Raw genomic sequence first — 20,343 nt, forward strand, 5'->3', positions numbered from 1 at the left:
TTAAAATGATGATGTTGCCTGTGGTTTGCTACCAAATGAGTATGATACCTATTTATTTTCAGGGGTCCTTTTATAAGAAGCTTAATAGAATTTTAACAAAATTTCTTTGGCTTGGTAAAACACCTAGAATAGCTTTAGTAACCTTACAAAAATCAATTAAGGAGGGAGGGGTAAATTTTCCAAATTTCTATAGGTACCATCAAGCCTATATTCTACGTCAGGGTATGTATTGGATCCTCCCAGAACTTATAGATAATGCACCAGATTGGTTATATTTGGAATGGCGCCTTATGTTTCCCCTAAATTTAGTTCATTTACCAAGTATTAATATACCTAAAAGATACAGAGAAAATAAAATAATAATGGATACTTGGAAAACATTGAGATTTATTGATAAATTAACACCCATCCCAATATATAAATCAACTAATCAATCCATATGGATAAACTCCAAGATCAAAGTAGGCGGAGCTCAAATCCTTTGGAAGAACTGGATTATTGCAGGAATTAGATCTCTAGATGATATTATTTCAGAAGGTAAACTGCTGGATTTTTCACAATTGCAACATAGATTTGGTCTTAATAAAACACAAAGTTTTAAATGGTTGCAATTGAAGCAGGCCATTCAGGTTGGGTTCCCTGAATGGAAATCATTAAACAATCAATATAGTTTAAAGTTCTTATGCTTTAAAGCAGACTTCCTAGGACATCAAGCCGCATTGTGGTATAAATTAATATCTGGATATTTGAATAAAAAACCAAAAAATGGTCTAAGAGACATTTGGAGCATTGAGATTGGACATCAAATTAATGCATCTCAATGGCCACTAATTTGGTCTTGGAGAATGGGATGTACAGTGTCAGCGTCTATGAGACAAACATGGTTCTTTTTATTACATAGAGCTTTTTGGACCCCTACTCGTTTACAAAAAATAGACAGTTCTAAGTCTAATAGATGCTGGCACTGTAATCTAGAACCAGGGACATTAGATCATTTATTATATCATTGTCCTTATATTAAAATATTTTGGAATTCAATTTGGCCACAAATTAATAAATTAATGGAAAATCATATTGCAATATCATATGATACAATTTTATTTGGAACAATGATGAGAAAAAAAAGTCAAATTTCACCAGAAAATAATAAACTTTTATTAATTATGACAGGGGTTGCCATTCAACATATAACTAACAATTGGAAAAATTACAACAACCTAAACTACACATTTTGGTGGAATACAATATGCCATGTTTTTAAAATGGAAAGAACAATAGCAATACAAAAGGGGACATATAATAAATTTATAAAAATATGGGGGCCATTGACAAAATACTGTAATGATTAAATAATAGAATACTTTTTCTTCTTTTCTTCTTTTAGAGATTTTTTTTTTATGACACACATATAGGGGGGGTAAGGAAAACAAAATATATATAATATATTATAATATATGATACAAAATGTAACAAATGATTAAAAAATAATAGAAGGGTGGGGGGAGGGAAAATGAATAAAATTTATCCAGAATATATTGTATTAGATATAAATATGTTATTGAATAATTATCAATTGTATTCTAATATGTTGTATACTTTTATAAAATTTGAAAATATTATATTAAAGCAATAAAAGGGTGGGGGGAGGGTGAAGGGGAAAATCAAATTTAGACATACATTGTGTTAGATATAAAAGTGATACCATGCATTTATCAAATGTATTTTATTATTATGTACACTTTTTGTAAAATTTGAAAATAAAAATATAATGGAAAAAAAAAAAAAAAAAGAGATGGTGGAAACAAAAAAAAAAAAAAAAGCATCCCATAATATTTCCCTAGAGATCTCATCTTTATCATTCATTTGAAAATAATCTTTCATTTTTGTTTGAAAATTCTCACAGAATATTGGATCAGCAAGCAATGTATTATCAAATTTCCATATTGGTCTATTTGTATTTTGATCTGTGATTTTAATTTCAATCCACACTCCACCATGATCAGATAATATGATTGGATCAATGGCAGCTTGTGTTACTTGATGTGCTAGGTGTTTGATATAAATATATAATCTATTCTTGAAAAAGAATTATGAACATGAGAACAGAAAGAAAATTCCCGTCCATTAAAATGAAGTATTCGCCAAATATCTGTCAAATTACAAGTTTGTACCAAATTATCTAGTCCCATCAATTTCATATATCTACTTGGGTTTTTGTCTAATAAAGGATCCATAACAGCATTAAAATCCCCAGCTACTATTAGATTTGAAGTAGCCAGTGGTAAGATCAGTTGTTGAAGAGTCTTAAAAAATTCATTTTGTTTTGAATTAGGGGCATATATATTAAACAACGTCATGGTTGTATTTCCCATGCATATTTCCACTTTTACCCATCTGCCATGAACATCTGATTCTTTTAATTTAAATAAAGCTGAGCATTTTTTATTCACTAGAATAGCAACACCTGCTTTTTTCCCTATGGCTGGTGAATAAAAACAATGCTTTATCCAACCACCTGTCAACTTATTAGATTCAATGTTTGAAAGGTGGGTCTCTTGTATGCAACATATATCTGCATTTTGCCTTTTTAAGAACAGTAATGCTTTTTTCCTTTTTATAACATGATTTAGACCATTAACATTCAAAGATATTATTTTAAGAGACATTTATAATTATAATTTTTATAATATATTTTCTATATAATGATATATAATGTTTTTTATTAATATATTTTCCCAATATACTTAATATATTATAATTTCCTTTTATTATTTCTATATCTCCTTTATATCTTTCTTTCCCATTCCCTCCCTTATCCCTATTTCCCTCCCTCCCCCCCCCTCTTATTAAATACGATTACTTGGGTACGCAAGATGAGGTTAGGTTAAAATAACTCCCCCAAGCTAAGTTAAAATATTCTTTATTTACTACTAATAATTTATCTCCCTTTATCTAATATATTTCCTATATATCTAGCAAATATATATTTTTCTTATATAAATTTTATATAAAAAGTTAATGTATTTAAATCTATATAAGAAAATATTATCTTATCTTTTGATAAATCTATATAAGATTTATCAATGAGATTTACAATCTTGCATATATTTATCAAGAATCAACTTTACATTCATTATATTGATATCTAATATTATTATTATTTTAATAATACTATGTGGATCATGAAGTGGAGTCTGTGTGTCTTAAAATGTCTTTATATAGGTATGTTTGTTGCAATCAGTCTATTTTCAACCTTTATTCCAATTTGTGTTGTGAGGAAGAGATTTAGGTAAAATTCCCAGTTGTAAGACTCCTAGATTCTTTTCTTTTCTCCAATTTCTGTCCCCAAAAACGTTTTTGTGTTGCCTATTCAATTCAACCTTGTAGGATTCAGTATTTATTAATGAAAGATACCATCACCAGTTTCTATTACAGAAAACAGGATAACTCTAAATAAAGGGAGGAAAAAAAATTGAATTTTACTTGATAATTTTCTTTCCTGTAGTTCTACCAGATCAGTCCAGAAGAAATGGGTGTTGTGTCTGTTGACCAGCAGATAGAGCCAGAGAAAAAGTTGTTCTTTGTAATTCTCCCCTTAAGGATATCTTGCAGCTTGACATGTTGAGTATTTCAACTAGCCAAATAGTGGTGCTCATGAATATACTGTTGGTCTCCATCATAAACTTGAGACCAAATGTCTTGCGCAGCCGAGCTCTGAAGGCTGTTGTGCCGCAATCAATGGCTTTATTGTACATGCCCTTGCTGCTGAAATCTGAAAGCAGCTGTAGACATTGATAACTGAAGGAAGCTACTACAGCAGCCATCTTTATCCATCAGCCATACAGCACATTTTGTTCACACCAGATGTACCCAAGAAACACAGGCATTTTGATTTATAGTCAAATATAATCCTGAAATTCAAAAGACTCATAACAATTGATACAGAAATGTAGGTTAGCGGCAGAAATCTTCAAAGAATACATCCCTGAGAACCAGACCTGAAAAAGAAGAGTATATTAGCTAAGCTGAATAGATAGCCATTGCTTATGGAGAAATGCTGCAAATGTAGAGTGATAACACCCCGAAAGGAATGAATGCACTGAAAGAAACTGCCCCTGGAGGGAAAAGAAACCACCCCCCCTCCAAGGGAAGACCCTATGAAAATCACGCAAACGCCCCCGGGCAATGTTGCCCTGTGAAGGCGGCGAAGGATGATCCTCAGGAAGATGGGGCACCTAAGAATCAGTCAAGGCCTGAACCAACTTATCCAACTCCTCGCCAAACAGAAAAGAGCCTCAAAAAGGAAATTTCCTAAGCTTAGCTTTAGATGCCGCATACGCTGACCAACCCCGAAGCCACAGGGTACGGTGAGAAGCCACTCCAAGAGCCATAGACTTGGCTGAAGCCCACAATAGATCATACATGGCATCTGAAAGAAGCGCCAAGTTCAATTTTAGCAACCTTCTGATCCATCAAGGAGCGGTCATCAGATTCCCAATCAAGCACTCAGTCGGACCACTGGAAACAAGCCTAGGCTACCAGGTTGACACAAATCACTGCCTGGACCGCCAAGGCAGCTATAGCAAAACTTTGCTGAAGAAGAGACTCCAACTTACGAACCCGAGAGTCCCTCAAGGCTGAACTGCCTTCAACCAGTACCGTATGCCTACGCGCAATAGCTGAGACCACCGCATCAACCACAGGAGACTTAAAAGTATCCCTATCCTCATCAGGAATGGGAGAAAGCCGAGCCATGGACTGTGCCAAACAAAAAGGCACATCTGACAACTTCCACTACATGCGCACTACATCCCAAATATCCTGATGCATAGGAAAAGAACAGGAGGCTGACCAGATCCCCTGAAGTAGGGGGTCCACCACCTGCGGGGGTTCCTTTGTGTTCTCCTCAAAATACAAAACCAACGAAACCAGGAGAATAAGCTGTTGTAGCTCTTCCCAGAGAAAAATGCGCACCACCGACGCATCTTCACCAGCTGATGCCTCTGAAAAACCCATGTCTGCATCCTCCGTCCCCCTGAGAGATCCTCATCAGGTGAAAAACGTATCGTCAAACAAAATCCTTGTCCCATGTAACCCACAGCCGCTTGGGTGAAGACAGGAGGGGGGGGGGGAAGAATGGACCAGAGCTGGTGCTGAAGGAGTCAAGTGGGGGTAGACGTGGAAGGCAACCCCCCCCCAAAAAAAACCCAAAACTTGAGTCCCCTGGGGAAGAAACAGGACCCCCAGCTGCCTGCAAGTAAGCCTTAAACATGGCTAAAAGAAAAACTGGGGCAAACACCGCAGGCGGCAAAGCAGGACTCACTGCCAAGGCAAGAGACCCAGCAGAAATCTGTTCCGGCCTCTCTAAGACAGGGAGAAGGTCACCTGAGACCACAGGCAAGATGGTGGAGCTTCCTGCCAAAACCAGCGAAAAAACCCACTGAAAAAACTTCCCCAATGTTTGCTTGCCAGCACCCGACACCGACAAGGATTCCCTTTGCATTGGCCAGTGCGCTTCAAGCACAAGCCAGCCAGCACAAACACAAGCCAGCCATATCAACACCGCGTCGGGAGCATAATGAGCACTTTTTAAGCTTAAAAATGCGCATTGCAAAAACTGCTATTAAGCAAACCAAAACGTGCCGGTTAGCAATTAAACACAATTTACCTCAATTGAAGGCTTCCCTTCAGACCAGTACTGCCTCAGGATTTTTTTTCTGCAATATAACTAATTAAACCTGAACTGACCCCACTGGCTCTCTAAGCTATATGCATTGCCTGCACAGTATTTGGTGGCAAGGTTTATAGCTGAGGCACCTCTAATTAAAAATTTGGGCTGGTGGACTCGACCAGTCGAATGTGGCACTCCCGAGGTTGGACAGACCCCAAAAGGGTCCCCCAAGCTCAATCCAGCAAAATAAACAGGGACAAGAAGGCAAAATTTAAAACAAAATCCAACAGCTCTACACTAAACCAGGAAAATAAGACTGCACAGGCTTACCACCTCCACCTGATGGAGACTGAGAACAGATTGATTATCTTGGAACTGCACAGCTCACTTATAACTACAGTCAAAAGTTTGTGTCTCAGTCTCCACCTGCTGGTCAAGGTGCTTTATAACCCATCAGTTTCTGTGCCGATCTGGAGGGACGATAAAGAAATGGGTGATGCAACAAGACAATAACCCCAAAAGTCAGTCTACATATGAATGGCTGACCAGAAACAAAATTAAGTTTTAGATTGAACCTGCTGGCATGTTTCTATGTTTCTTAACCTGACAAAAAAGCTATGGCAGAACCTCAAACATGCAGCCAATGTACAAAAACCTACAAATGTGCCTAAATTAAAATAGTTCTGCAAAGAACAATTTGCCAAGATACCTCAACAGCAATATAAAGGACTGATAGGAAGTATTTGGTTTCAATTATTGGTGCTAAAAATGGTGCAGTTAAGGGGCAGTTACTTTTCACATGGGTGACATGAGTTTTGGATAACTTTCTTCCTTAAATAAAAGAAATATGTTATATTTATTCCACGTTCCTTTTAATAAAGTATTGCCATACGGTACATGTAATAAGACAAATCTTTATGAAAGAAGGTGTAAGAAATCTACCTGTACAAAAAATGATTTTCAAGGGTATAGATGCAGAGGACTGAAAGTAATCTTAGGGAACATGGACGACGTACTGAGTCAAACTGACAAGTTATAGTGTGCTAAATCACCTTGACCAGATGGGTATACACCCCAGAGTACTAAAAGAATTCAACCATGAAATTGCTGATTTGCAATCAGTTGCTAAAATCACCACCTGAAAACTGGAGAGCAGCCAACGTAATGCCAATTTTTAAAAAGGGTTCCAGGGGTGATCCAGAAAAATACAAACTGGTAAGCCTGGTTTCAGTCGCCAGGAAATTAGTGGAATTGATTATAAAGAATAAAATTACATAACACAAAGACAAACATGGGCTAGTCAGCTTGGAAGTCTAGCATCACCAATTTGCTTCATTTCTTTGATGGCATGAATAAACAAGTGGATAAAAGGTGAGCCAGTTGATGTAGTATATCTAGATTTTCAGAAAGCTTTTGGCATAGTCCCTCATGAGAAAATTAAAAAGTCATGGGATAGGAGGCAATGTTCTTTTGTGGATTAGGAATTGGTTACTGTACAGAAAACAGAGGGTAGGGTTAAATGGTCATTTGAGAAATAGCAGAGTGCTGCAGGGATCTGAACTGAGACCGATGCTATTTAACATATTTATAAATGATCTGGTAATTGGAAAAACGTCTTTAATTGTATTCCTCTTCCTGGAAATGTCCAGTTATCTTTTTGATGTAATCCGCTTAGAACTTCAAGGTACAGGCGGAATAGAAGTCATTAATGTAATGTAATGTAAAAACAAGTGAAAAGATTAAATTTGCAGATGACACAAAACTATTCAAAGTTGTTAAAATACATGCAGACAGAAAGACCATAGGAAATTGGAAGACTGGACATCCAAATGGCAGATACAATTTAACATGGATAAATACAGTGTTGCACACTGGGAAGAATCATCCAAATCATAGTTACCTGAGGCAGGAGTCAGCACCCAAGAAAAAGATCTAGGTGTCATTGTAGATAGTACGCTGAAATCTTCTACTCAGTGTACGGCAACAACCAATTAAACAAACAGGATGCTAGGAATTATGTATTAGGAAAAGGTGCACATGTGCAGCACAACCTAATCTAATCTTCATTTCATATACCGAAAGGAGCTCGACTCGGTTTACAGTTCGTTAAAAAATGAAACATAACAAGTAAAAACTGTGGGATAAAAACAGAAATTGGTTAGATTAGATGGATGGAAAAAGTTAGAAAAAAAGTATATTGAATTGCTTAAAATTACTATACGACAGCTAGCATCAAATTAACTGGAAATGTGCTGGAGAAAAGTTTCTGCCCACCCAGGTGTGAGGATTCAGCTATCCAGCTTGACCTTATCCTAATACACATTTATTATCCAAAGTTTGTCTTCTAAATCAATTATTACTTTCAGGTACTTCTTCAAGTTTCAAGTTTATTAAAAAGTTTGTTATACCGCTTATACAAATTTCTAAGCGGTGTACAATAATAGTAAAAAAAGGGGAAATCGTTAAAAATTACACCAAACGAAAGACCACTGAAGACAAAAAAGTAAACTCCACACAAAAGGGGAAAAGGGAAGAACTACAATAATTAAAATAAAGTACATTTAAAAGGGAAAAAACAGTAGGAAGGGAAAGACTGACAATTGTTTAGTCCTAAAAAGGACAGTTTTATCCGAAAGCATCCTCAAATAAAAAAGTTTTGAGTTTAGCTTTAAATTGTTTAAGAGAGGGTTCCGGCCGCAAATAGGGAGGTAATGAGTTCCAAAGGGTAGGAGCAGTAACAGCAAAATTGTTGAATCTCAAAGTGTTTATTGATTTGAGAGATGGAACAATTAAAAGATTCTGCGATGTGGAACGAAGAGATCTAGCTGGGTGATAAGGAGTAAGAAGTTGGTCAATAAATGCTGGTTGATTGAGTGATTTGGTAGTAAAAGTTAATAACAAGATTTCCCAACCTCAATTGAATAGCAGGGGGGGAATGTGATAAACTGAGCCAATAAAGTGCACAAAGCATTATAATGTTTGTCTGCTTTCTAGGACAAATTAACATGACATGGCAACTCTTCAACACAGTATAGTGTACCGTAGCCTAAGAATGTTTTGGCAAGATTACCTGCTGACTGCAAAACTCTTATAATGCAACCTTGATCCTTCCTCTGGAGTTGGCAGTTGGTATTTGCAATTAAGAGTATCACTTTCCCAAGCAAAGATGGAATCATCTTTAAAGCAACTGAGGATGGTATTACTTAAAGGAAGAAAGAAAACCTTCATGAAAGGAAAACAAAACAAAACACAGTTATCATTAAGTGAAATTGTACATAAACAGAAAAATGCATCTCATCTGCATTCACATCCAGAGGTGCATAGAATAAGATTCACATTCTATTGCTTCTATATTTAGTGTTTGTAGTTTTTGTGCTTATAACTATAATTAATATACATAAAGAAACACTATACCCTTACTAAATTTATAGGCTTAGGACATTGGAGGTGATCACAATATCATCTTAAAATATTATCGTATGAATATGTGTAAACAAACTGAATAGATGAATTGCAAGAATTTAACCAAATAACAAACTTGTTTAGTTCATCAACATTTCCTGTCCATAAAACAAAAACATCATCTATATATCTATTCCAGGAGTGTGTTTTTTCAGAAAATGTTAATGTTGAAGCGTGAAAACAAAAACTCGTCAAACCAAAGTGAAAGAACGCGCTTCAACATTGGCATTTTCCTTATTCACACAACATTGTATGCTTTATACATAATTAAGTCTTGTGGCATTTGGACCTCTGTTGAAAGCATTCACAGCCGAAACATGGACAGTGTTGGGTCCGCACCACAACCCATTGATGTGTGTTATATGGATTGATTTTACCTGTACCGTTTGGAATACTTGTGAAGAATAATTATTATAAATTTTGACATCAAGTGCCTCATATTATCAAGGTAAGAACCTAATCTTTTTTTCCAGTATAATAGGAACGATATAGTCTCCAAACTCTCAGATGGGAGAGGAGCCTGCTTGTAGGAATGAGGACCCAAAAGTGAAATCCTCCCACTAGTGCTGTCCAATTCACTGATCTGAATCAATTCGCTGTCCGAGAAAATCGGACTTACTGATTCAGTGACCAACCCACCCCCCCTTCCGGTGAGACCTCACTTATCACCGAGACCTCCTAAAGCAGCAGCAGTGCAGCCTGTCAGCAGATGCAGCGCTCTGAACGAGCTGCTTTGTGGCCTGCCCCACCAGAGCCTTTCCTCTGCCGCATCACTGATGACATCATCAGTGATGCGGCAGAGGGAAGCCCTGGTGGGGCAAGCTGCAAAGTAACCTGTTCAGAGGGCTGCGTCTGCTGACTGCCAACCGCCGCCACTATTGCTGCTTTAGGAGAACTGGAGGTTTGTCAGGTCTCACAGTGGGATGCTTTTGTACAGGGGAATGAAAGGGAGGGATGGTAAGCTGCTGCACAGGGGGATGGGGAGGGACGGTTGAAAAGATGCTGCTCAGGGGGAGGGGAGGAAAGATGCTGCACATAGGGGGGAGGAGAGAGGAGAAAGGAAGAATTATTGGGGTGGAGGAGAGGAAGGGAGAAATGAAACAAAGGGATAGAAAGGGGTGAGAGGGAGGGTAGAGGGACATGCATGGAGAAGAGGAAGAAATGTTGGGCATAAGGTTGAGGGCAAGGAGAGATAGTGCATGGAGAGAGAGAGAAGGAAATGTTGCATATGATAATGGAGGGGAGGAAGGGAGAGATGCTGCATGGAGGGGTATGGAGAGGTTTGACCCATGGCACAAGGCAGGGGAGGGGGGGAGAGAGATGTTAGACAATAAGAAAGAAACAAAAGTTGGATATTGCAGTGGAAGGGATCTATGGGATACAATTTAGCCATGGTTTTAGCCACTCAGAGGGAGCCTTCAGGAGTCTCCTGTAATTAAGATCCTTATGTCCAGGTGCCACAAAAAAAAAAAAAAGACATGGGATGAGTCCAAACCCTGCTGAATAGAGAACACTAGGAAGACAGGGTTTGCAGATAGTCTATTTTCAGTTCTCGGAGGGTAAAGATCTCCATTAGGGCAGACAGAAGGATCATCTCCCTGATCCATAGCCGGTAACTCTTGGTCCTCTGAATGGGAGACTGTGTCATCCATCAGGGAAACCTCATTTTGGGACAGTAAAGGGATCAGATCCAACCCTTCATTCTCCAAGTCCCTGACTGAAGGACCATCATAGTCCAGAATAGTCTCCACTTTTAGGGACAAAGTGCTCTGAAATTCCAGCAAGGTCTGCATGCTGGTCCACAGACTGAAGGACTGAACTGGTAATTTATGCCTTGTGCATAAGCCTGCTAGAGATTAATAAACTCTGGGGTAAGGGCCTGAGAGGGCAAGTCTCCTTGTCCCTTAGGATGGAGCAAATGCCTTTTCTTGGGCTGCAAAGCTTCTATGCCCTTGTGGTGCACAAAGATGCTGTCCCCGGACTCCAGAAAGTGTTTTACTCCTCCTGACTGAGCCCATCTGCATTTCTCTAGCCCTAGAGGCCTGCATAGGGACAAAGCTCGAAGCTCCCACCCCTCCTTCCAGGACATGGCACAAAGGCACTCTTCAGCCTCCCATCCAGCACAAATAAGGCATGATATAAGGATATTAGAGTATGAGGACTCCATCCCTATCAATTTTAAGGCAAAACTAGGTGTTTTAAGAAAGTTAAAGAACTTAGAAAAAAAATTGGGGAAATCCAAGAGAGCTACAGTGGCAGCATTTTTTTTTTTTTTGCAATTGTTTATTTATAACCAAAAATGCACACCAACTTAGCATCACAGTATCAAAACAGTACAGGCAATACAATCAAACAAGCAACAATCCCCTGGAAACAACCCCCCCTCCCACCCTCCCCCCCCTGTAACAGCATACCACACCCATCATCCCCTTTAAACCAAAAATCATCCCCACAGGCATCATAGAACCCTAGGAAAAGGAAGGATAAAAAGTACAGAATCAACTCAAAACCCCACCATACAAAGAAAAAGTCAGCTGAAAGCAGCGCTCCCCCCATCCCTGGTCTCAACCTCAAGGTATCTCCCCCAAATATCATAATATTGCTGCCACCGCCGAGTCAACAGGGCCGAAAGCCTGTATTTTTCACAGACCCAGCCCAATTTATCTTTCATAAGAGGCAGTGTAGGCAAAATCGTGCTACGCCAAAGGCGAGCCACAGTCAACCTGGCCGCTGTGAAAGCCAACCGTGCCAGTCTATCCTGGGTATCATCAGCACCTCCCGTGGGAAACCCCAATAACGCTACCTCCGCTCTCCTTTGGAGGGGCACCTGAAGAAGCGCCCCCACATACTGAAACACCTGACTCCAAAAATCGTGAATTGAAGGGCAGCTCCACCACATATGAAAAAAGGTTCCCCGCTGCCCACATCCCCTCCAGCACAAGGCTGATCCTTGAACCGACATCTTACTCAGCTGAACCGGGGTCATGTACCAGCGGACCAACATTTTAAGAGCATTCTCCACCAGTACAGGAGCCACTGCTATATGATGTATCCTAAGTGATATAGTTTCCCATAAGGCCTCATCAAACACCTGCCCCAAGTCCCGTTCCCATGCCACCAAATATGTAGGTTTCCAGGCCCCATCCTGATGCACCCACTTGTACAACATAGTAATGCAGCCTCTGCGCACTGGGGACCCCAGCAACTGCTCAAAGGCAGAACAAGTATAAACCGCGGCATCATCCCGTTTAGCCCTCTGCAGATAACTTTTCACCTGGAGATAGGGGAAGAGGTCCTTATAATCTAACTGATGAAGAGCCTGAAGCTCAGGAAAAGCCCGAATATTCTCACCCTCCAAGAATTGGCCAAAGTACTGCAACCCAATCGCTGCCCACCTCGCAAATATCCCCCCATCTCTCCCCGGCATAAAATCAGACGCATGGCACAAGGGGAGGAAGAACACCCCCTTACTTTTACCTAGCAATTTGCGAGCTTCTCCTTTCCAAACCCGCAGCGTCCATTTAGTGAACGGGTTAGAGATTGTCCCCAGCTCCCTCATCCCCAAATCTTCCCACATAAGCGACCCCAGGATCTGTGCCCCCCATGCCACATCTAGCACCCCTTGTTCAACCTGTACCCATAATTTCAAAGAGGGCGCATGCCACTCCACTCCTGCTCGTAACTGAGCCGCCCGGTAATAGTGTTCCAGATGTGGGATCCCCAAACCCCCCTCCGTCTTAAACTTAAACATGGCCCAATGAGCCATCCGTGGCCTTCTACCTCCCCATACAAACCGCAAGAGGCTGCGCTGCCAGCGAAGGAAATATTTCTTAGGGATTTCTAAAAAAATAAATAAATAAATAAATAAAAAAAATGAAAAAAATATAAGAATTTAGGTAACACCAGCATCCGAGTTACCTCCATGCGCCCCATCCAAGACACATATAATTTATCCCATCGATCCATATCCCTGGCCAGGGACGCAACCAGGGGAATATAGTTAAGTTGAAATAAGGTCGCCCAGTCCACCCCCAACTGGATACCCAAATATCTAATGGGGCCTTTAACCCAACGAAAGGGCACCACTCTCTGAATACCCGGAATATCCGAGTCCGGGACCGATATATTAAGTATCTCTGTTTTAGCCATATTGGCTTTAAAGCCCGAAAGAGCCCCATAATCTGTCATAAGGTCCTGAAGAGATAAAAGGGACTCCACCGAGCCCTCCACAATTGCCAAGATGTCATCAGCGAACAAAGACAATTTGTATTCATTCCCCCGGATCGGTACCCCCCGCACCCGAGCCGTCTGTCGAATCTTTTGTGCAAGAGGTTCAATCACCAGAGCAAACAGCAAGGGTGACAGGGGACACCCTTGCCTCGTCCCCCTCCGCAATTCGAAGGGGGAGAAGTAAACCCCATTGATTTTCACACACGCCATGGGCCCATTATACAAAGATAAAATCCAGGACACATAGCGAGCCCCCAGGCCTACCTGTCGGAGGACCGCCTCCATAAATCGCCAATCTACGCGGTCAAATGCCTTTTCGGCATCCACCGCCACCGCCACCCAGGAGCCCCCTACCCGTCGTGCCTGCCATATCAAGTTCAAAACTTTATGAATCCCGTCCACCGCTTGCCGCCCCCCTATGAATCCCACCTGATCAGGATGGATAAGGGTTGGCATATGAGACGCCAAACGATCAGCGAGCACCCGAGCAAATATTTTGTTATCAATACCCAGTAGAGAAATCGGCCGGTAGCTCCCACACTGAGTAACATCCTTCCCCGGCTTTGGTAGAATCGTGATCCCCGCCAGCCGCATAAAGAAAGGCAATTGTGCTCCATCTCTCAGATCATTATACAAGCGTGCCAACAACGGTGCCACCAGAGTAGACAACTTCTTATAAAATAATCCCGTAAACCCGTCTAACCCCGGTGATTTTCCCGGTTTCAGCTGTCGAATCACATTATGCACCTCCTCCAAAGTAATATCCGCATCCAGCCCGTTCGTCACAGAGGTCGGTAGAGCTGCTAGGCCCAAGTCCTGAAGATACTGTTTAATCTCCTCCTCTGACCCCTGACTCTCTGGTGAATATAGCTTTTGATAGAATTCACAAAAGCGGGCGTGAATAGCCCCCTCTTCCGTTAACGTGTCCCGAACTATCCTTAATAGCCATAATATTAGATTGCGTTTGCTGCAGGCGAAGACGATGAGCCAACAACTTCCCTGCTCTGTTACCAGATTCAAAAAACCTCAAACGAAGACGCTCAAGATTAAATTGGATTTCCTCATCCTCCAACTTCCCCAATTCTGCCCGCACCTCACGAATCCGAAGTCCCAGGGGCGCTCCCCCTTGACCACGCTTATGCTGATCTACTAGCTGTCGTAAAGTTTCTGCAAGGTGTGTCTTTTTTATACGCGGCCATCGATATAAGCTCTCCCCGCAGCACGGCTTTCAGACTTTCCCAGATCGTCATCGAAGAGTATTGACTAACATCATTATGTTCCAAAAAATCCATAATAGCCTGCTCCACCTTACGAAGCAGCAACGGGTCCCGCAATAAACTATCATTTAATTTCCAATATTGGTCCCCCACCCGGGTTCTCCCCCCGCGAACATCCATCCAAATGGGAGCATGATCCGACCACCCAATGTCCTCAATATGAGTCCCAAGCAATCTACCCCCCCACCCCTTATCCAAATACAACATATCTATTCTGGTATACACCCCATGCACAGGGGAGTAATAAAAGAAATCCTTACCCATCCAGTGCTGGGAACGCCAGCCATCAACCACATTGAGGACATCCACGAAATGCTTAAGCCGCTTCCTATCTGACTTAAGTCTATCCTCCCCAGCCCCTGTAGAATCCCAGCGAGGGTCAGTAACCAAATTAAAGTCTCCTCCCACCAACAATGAACCCTTTTTTACTAGCAGTACCTTGGCCAAGACCTCATCAAAAAAAAAAACCCTGTTGCGTATTCGGGGCATACAGATTCACTAAAGTAACCACTTCCCCGTTAAGTTGGCCCACCCAGATAACCCAATGCCCCCCTCATCCCTCCATACCTGTTCAGGCACTAATTTAAGATGTTTAGCAAACAAGATACCCACCCCCGCCTTCTTTTGCTCGGTTCGATTAGAAGCCCAAACCCTTTCAGGATATTCTTTATATTGTATCAGCTTTTCACCAGGTTTCAAAAAGTGAGTTTCTTGCACAAAACTAACATCAATCCGCAGCCTCTTTAATTCCTTTAACAATAACTGACGTTTACAGGGCATGTTGAGACCCTTAACATTAAAGCTACCCACTCTCAATTTATCAGCTGCCATGACCCAGAATACCATATCCACACCATTCACCCTTCTTCCTCCTCCCCCTCCATCCTCTCCTAAATCCCATGCTGTTACCCCTCTTCCCCCAATCACCCCACCCCCCTCCCCTCCATCCCCACTCCCACCACCTCCATCTCCCTTCCATGGCTTCGGGCGACCCCACCAAAGCCCATGTCCCCATCCCTCCTCCCCCCCCCAAAGGTGCTTCCCATCACATTCACACTACAAACACTCCCCTCCACTGGATACCCCGCTCTCATACCCCCAAATATACCCCCACATACAGAAACACTGTCCATCAGGTCCCCAAGTCCCCCGCTTCCAAGAATCTTCAACAGGAGTAGACCACTGTCTTCACATCTCCTCCTCAGGTGGCTGGCCTTGAACCACTGCCTTTGGACTCTCCCACGCCTTCTCTACCATCCGGTCTGCGTTTGCGGGACCGCACCGGTCTAGCTTGCCACTGGAAGCGCTCCGCCATCTGGCCCGACGAGCTCCCCAGAGGGGGATCCTCCGCACTCTGGAAACCTTCCCTCCGCAGCAATGCCCCAGCTTCTTCCAAAGTGGTGACTTTCCTGTGCGTTCCATTGATGGTAATCAGGAGCCCAAAAGGGAATAACCAGCGGTATTTCAAATTATTCTTTCTCAGGATCTGCACCACCGGGCGAAATTCACGCCTCTTCTGCAAAGTAATTGCAGATAGGTCTTGAAAAACTTCCACTTTATGTCCCTTCCAATCAAACGTGCCCAGCTCTCTGGCCTGCCTCACCATCCGGTCTTTGTCCACAAAGGCATGAAGACATGCTATGATATCTCTAGGGCTATCATCCCTTTTGGGGCCGAGTGCCCGGTGGGCCCTGTCCACCTTCACCGCCTTGGCTCCAACAGCGTCTCCATCCTGCGGGCAAAGGGCCACAAAAATCTCTTGAACCACTTGAACTGCATCTTGATATTCAGTTAGCTCCGGCACCCCTCTGATACGTACATTATTCCTGCGCGACCTGTTCTCCAGGTCCTCAAGGCGTGTAAAGCAGTCATGCCAGTCCTTTTGCGCCTCCTTGAACGCCCCACTCAGATCCTGCACCACCACCTCCTGATCTCCAATGCGCCGCTTCGTCTCCTCCACTCTTCCCAGGAGGTCAGCAAAATCCTTCCTTATTTCTTTCACTGCATCCTTGATCTTGCCTTTCACAGTTGCCACCTCCTGCTTAATATCGTAAGCCCACTGCTGGAGATCGGCTTTGGTTATCGCCGCGGCGCTGTCCTGGCGTCTCAGTCTCGGAGAGGCGCCTCTCTCCGACTCGTCCTCTGACGCGCTCTGCTCCGACTCTCGCTCGGGCGCTCTGGACGCCCCACGCACATGGCGCAGGCCGGATTGTTCACTGCCCGTATCGGGCCGACGTCCCTCTGCGCTCGACTTTTTGGAGGGCATATTTTGCATGCGATCCACTGCCGGCTCGGAGTAGCAAGGTTCCGTGGCAGGAGGAGACACCCCGGCACCTCAGGGAAGGAGGTATTTGCCCACGGAGGTCAGAGCACGATCTCTAACCGTCCACCATGCTCCGTGACGTCACCGGAAGCCCCAGTGGCAGCATTTTTATGCCAAAAAACAGCTTTAGAATGCTTCAGAGCTGATCAAAATTCACTCAAAATAGGACTTGGGGAGGGGGGGAGTGGAAACAAGGCTGTACATGTAAAAACAGTCAAATCACAATTTTTCAGAACCCCCTCCCCCCTTAGGCTGTCATAGCCTGTACTCACAGACCAAGTGCAGGAGAAAATGTGCTGCAGCCTGCTTCAGCTCCTTGACAAAGTAGCTGGATCTGGAGGAATTTTCTGCCTCAGTCCACTGATCGGCTGCCATACCAAGATCTTTGGGCTGCCAGTTGGACCTCAGTTGGACTGAATATCCACCTTCCCAGGCCACAATGACCACCAAAGAGAGGGGGGAGGGGGGCAAAACTGCAGTCAGCACTTTAACTGAAGGATGCTGTTGATGCCTAACAGCCACGAATTTGCGGTCCCGGTCATTTGCGGTATATTCAAGCAGGCTGGCTGAACACCTACCTGCCAGCTACAGATAGTCTGCTCCTCTCCAAGCAGGCACAACTGGTCCTGGAACCGTGTAAAAACTGTGAACAACCGAAAAAGATCACAAAAAAACACTGCAAAAATAAAGTTCTGAATGACACCTTCATGCTCATCTACAGAAGGAAGAACTGAAAAAGGCAGCAGAGGAGCAGCTGAAAATCTGCGATTGACATCTTCTGCAGAATGCTTGCGAGCAGATGTGGACAACCCTATGGTTCAGCATACCATTCCTATTGCATTGGAAACCTATTTCCAGATCTTTTTTTTTCATATCAAAGAACTAAAGTGACTGGCTACTCTCCAAACAACAAAAGTAGTTAATGCTACATAGTTCTTACTAGAAGAGTTCAAGTACCTTGTAGGAATATACTATTTTAAAACTGCATTAAGATAATACTGGAATTGTGCACCAATTTAAATAAAAACATAAGAATAGTCACACTGGGTCAAACCAATGTTCCATCCTGCTTCCAACAATCCAGCTCACAAGTACCAGGCAATATAAAGAAACAAAACAAAATATAAAGGAGATATGGCGATACCTTTTTTAGTGCATTTTTTGATTAGCTTTCGAAGGTAGCCCTTCTTCTTCAGATCAGAAATAAGCAAATTTTAACCAATATCAGTATATCTCATGTATAAGTGAAACATGAAAATATTCCAATGACAGTCTCACAGGAAGGAGGGGTGAGCAAGGTAAGAAACAGAGGGCTGAGTGGATGGGAGACAGAGAGATATGGATGGGTGATAGGAAGGTTTATGCTTATTGGAAGCTTCTATACCGCTACTAATGACTGGGGAGTCAATTCAGAGCAGTTTGCAATACATGAGTTTAAATATATGTACAGTCAAACCTTGGTTTGTGAGAAACACAGTTTGCGAGTGTTTTGCAAGACGAGCAAAACACTCCGCAAATCGTGCCTAACAAAACGAGCGTTTACTCGCTAAGTGAGCTCTCAGTTATGGTGGCCCAGGAGTGGGTACCTGCTTGTGGGTGCCACAGCTCCTTCAACAGGGTGGCTTCCTTCCCTTGGGGTCCCCGTGCGGCTACCCTCCTGCTTCGCCCAGTGCCTCTGCCATCGCCTCCCGATTCTAGCTGGCTGCCATCCTGTAGAAGCATGCGCAGGACCTTTCAGCTCCCGAGTCAAGCCAGCTGCCTCCCTAACAATGTGCGTGCCACGAACAAGCATGCGCGCTGTCAGGGCGGCGGACAGCTTGTCCCAGGAGCTGAGAGGTCCTGCACATGCTTCTACAGGATGGCAGCCGCCTTGAATCGGGAGCCAGAAGGCATCGGCCAAAGCGGGAGGGCAGCCACACGGGGACCCCGAGGGAAGAAAGCCACCCCCGCTGAATGGGCTGCGGCACCCACGGGCAGGTACCCACCCCTGGGTCACCATAGCAAACTTTGGTTGTGGAACGAATCTACCGAGTTTGCATTATGGCCTATGGGAAACTTTGCTTTGTTATACAAGTGCTTTGGCTTACAAGCATGCTTCTGGAACGAATTATGCTTGTAAACCAAGGTATCACTGTATATCTTACCTATTTATACCATCTATGTACATATACTATTATAGTTTCTGTATATCATATATTCATCTTTTTTGTATTATTCACAAGTTCACCCTTTGGTAACAAATAGAAACATTTTTTTTAACGTTTTCTTTTAATCCTTTCTTTGGCAATAATAATTCTTTTATTTCATACCAACTGGTCAAAGTTATAGTTTAAGTACTGGATACCCTTTAGAAAGCTTAGCTCTCTAGAGTCACAAACCTAGCAAGCATCTAGGTTATTAACTGACCTTTTGTATCCCCACAGATTGGCGAACATTCAGCTTCCTCTTCCGCTGAAAGGTATCTAGATCCCAGAGCTGAGATGCATCATTGGAGGTGGTAAGCGCATACCTCCCGGAACCATGCACAGAGACAGAGGAGACAGCAGATTCATGGCCCCGCATCCAACTAACCAGTTCTTTGGTATCTTATAATGAAATGTAAATATGCAAAAAAATAAATAAATACAATTAAAAGGAAAAAGACTGTTATTTTTTAAATTTATTTATTTTAGTATTCATAGACCACTTATAGTGTAAGTGGTTTACATTCAGGTACTCCAGTATTTCTCCCTATCCATTCTGGTGTGCTCACAATCTGACTAATGTACCTGGGACAATGGAGTGTTAAGTGACTTGCCCAGGGTCACAAGGAGCAGCATTGGGTTTGAATCTTGAACCTCAGGGTGCTGAGGCTCCAGCCTTACCCATTAGGCCCCCTTCTACTCCTTTTTTGATTAGCTTTCGAAGGTAATCCTTCTTCTTCAGATCAGAAATAAGCAAATATTGACAAATATAAGTATATCTCGTATATAAATAAAACATGAAAGCATTCCAATGACTGGTCTCCTTATCTCAAGAAAGATATAGCGTTGCTGGAAAAGGTTCAAAGAAGAGCGACCAAAATGGTAAAGGGGATGGAACTCCTCTCGTATGAGGAAAGACTAAAATGGTTAGGGCTCTTCAGCTTGGAAAAAAGACGGCTGAGGGGAGATATGACTGAAGTCTACAAAATCCTGAGAGGAGTAGAACTGGTACAAGTGGATTGATTTTTCACTCTGTCAAAAAATACAAAGACTAGGGGACGGACACTCGATGAAGTTACAGGAAAATGCTTTTAAAACCAATAGGAGGAAAATTTTTTCACTCAGAATAGTTAAGCTCTGGAACATGTTGTCAGAGGTGAGGTAAGAGCAGATAGTGTAGCTGGTTTTAAGAAAGGT

The 20,343-nt window shown here is 42.5% G+C and overlaps 1 protein-coding gene across 1 annotated transcript in view; it reads right to left on the reverse strand.

The window, feature by feature from the left end:
- TBC1D31 (TBC1 domain family member 31) overlaps window positions 1–20,343 on the reverse strand; it is a 199,590-nt gene that overhangs the window by 162,163 nt on the left and 17,084 nt on the right. Inside the window, exons 4-5 of the mRNA XM_033933010.1 lie at window positions 19,370–19,548; window positions 8,742–8,893 (exon numbers count right to left, since the gene is read on the reverse strand). Coding sequence (XP_033788901.1) covers window positions 8,742–8,893; window positions 19,370–19,548 — 331 coding nt within the window. The remainder of the gene's footprint in view (window positions 1–8,741; window positions 8,894–19,369; window positions 19,549–20,343) is intronic.

The sequence above is a fragment of the Geotrypetes seraphini genome, chromosome 2 (assembly GCF_902459505.1).
Source record: "Geotrypetes seraphini chromosome 2, aGeoSer1.1, whole genome shotgun sequence".
Classification (NCBI taxonomy): domain Eukaryota; kingdom Metazoa; phylum Chordata; class Amphibia; order Gymnophiona; family Dermophiidae; genus Geotrypetes; species Geotrypetes seraphini.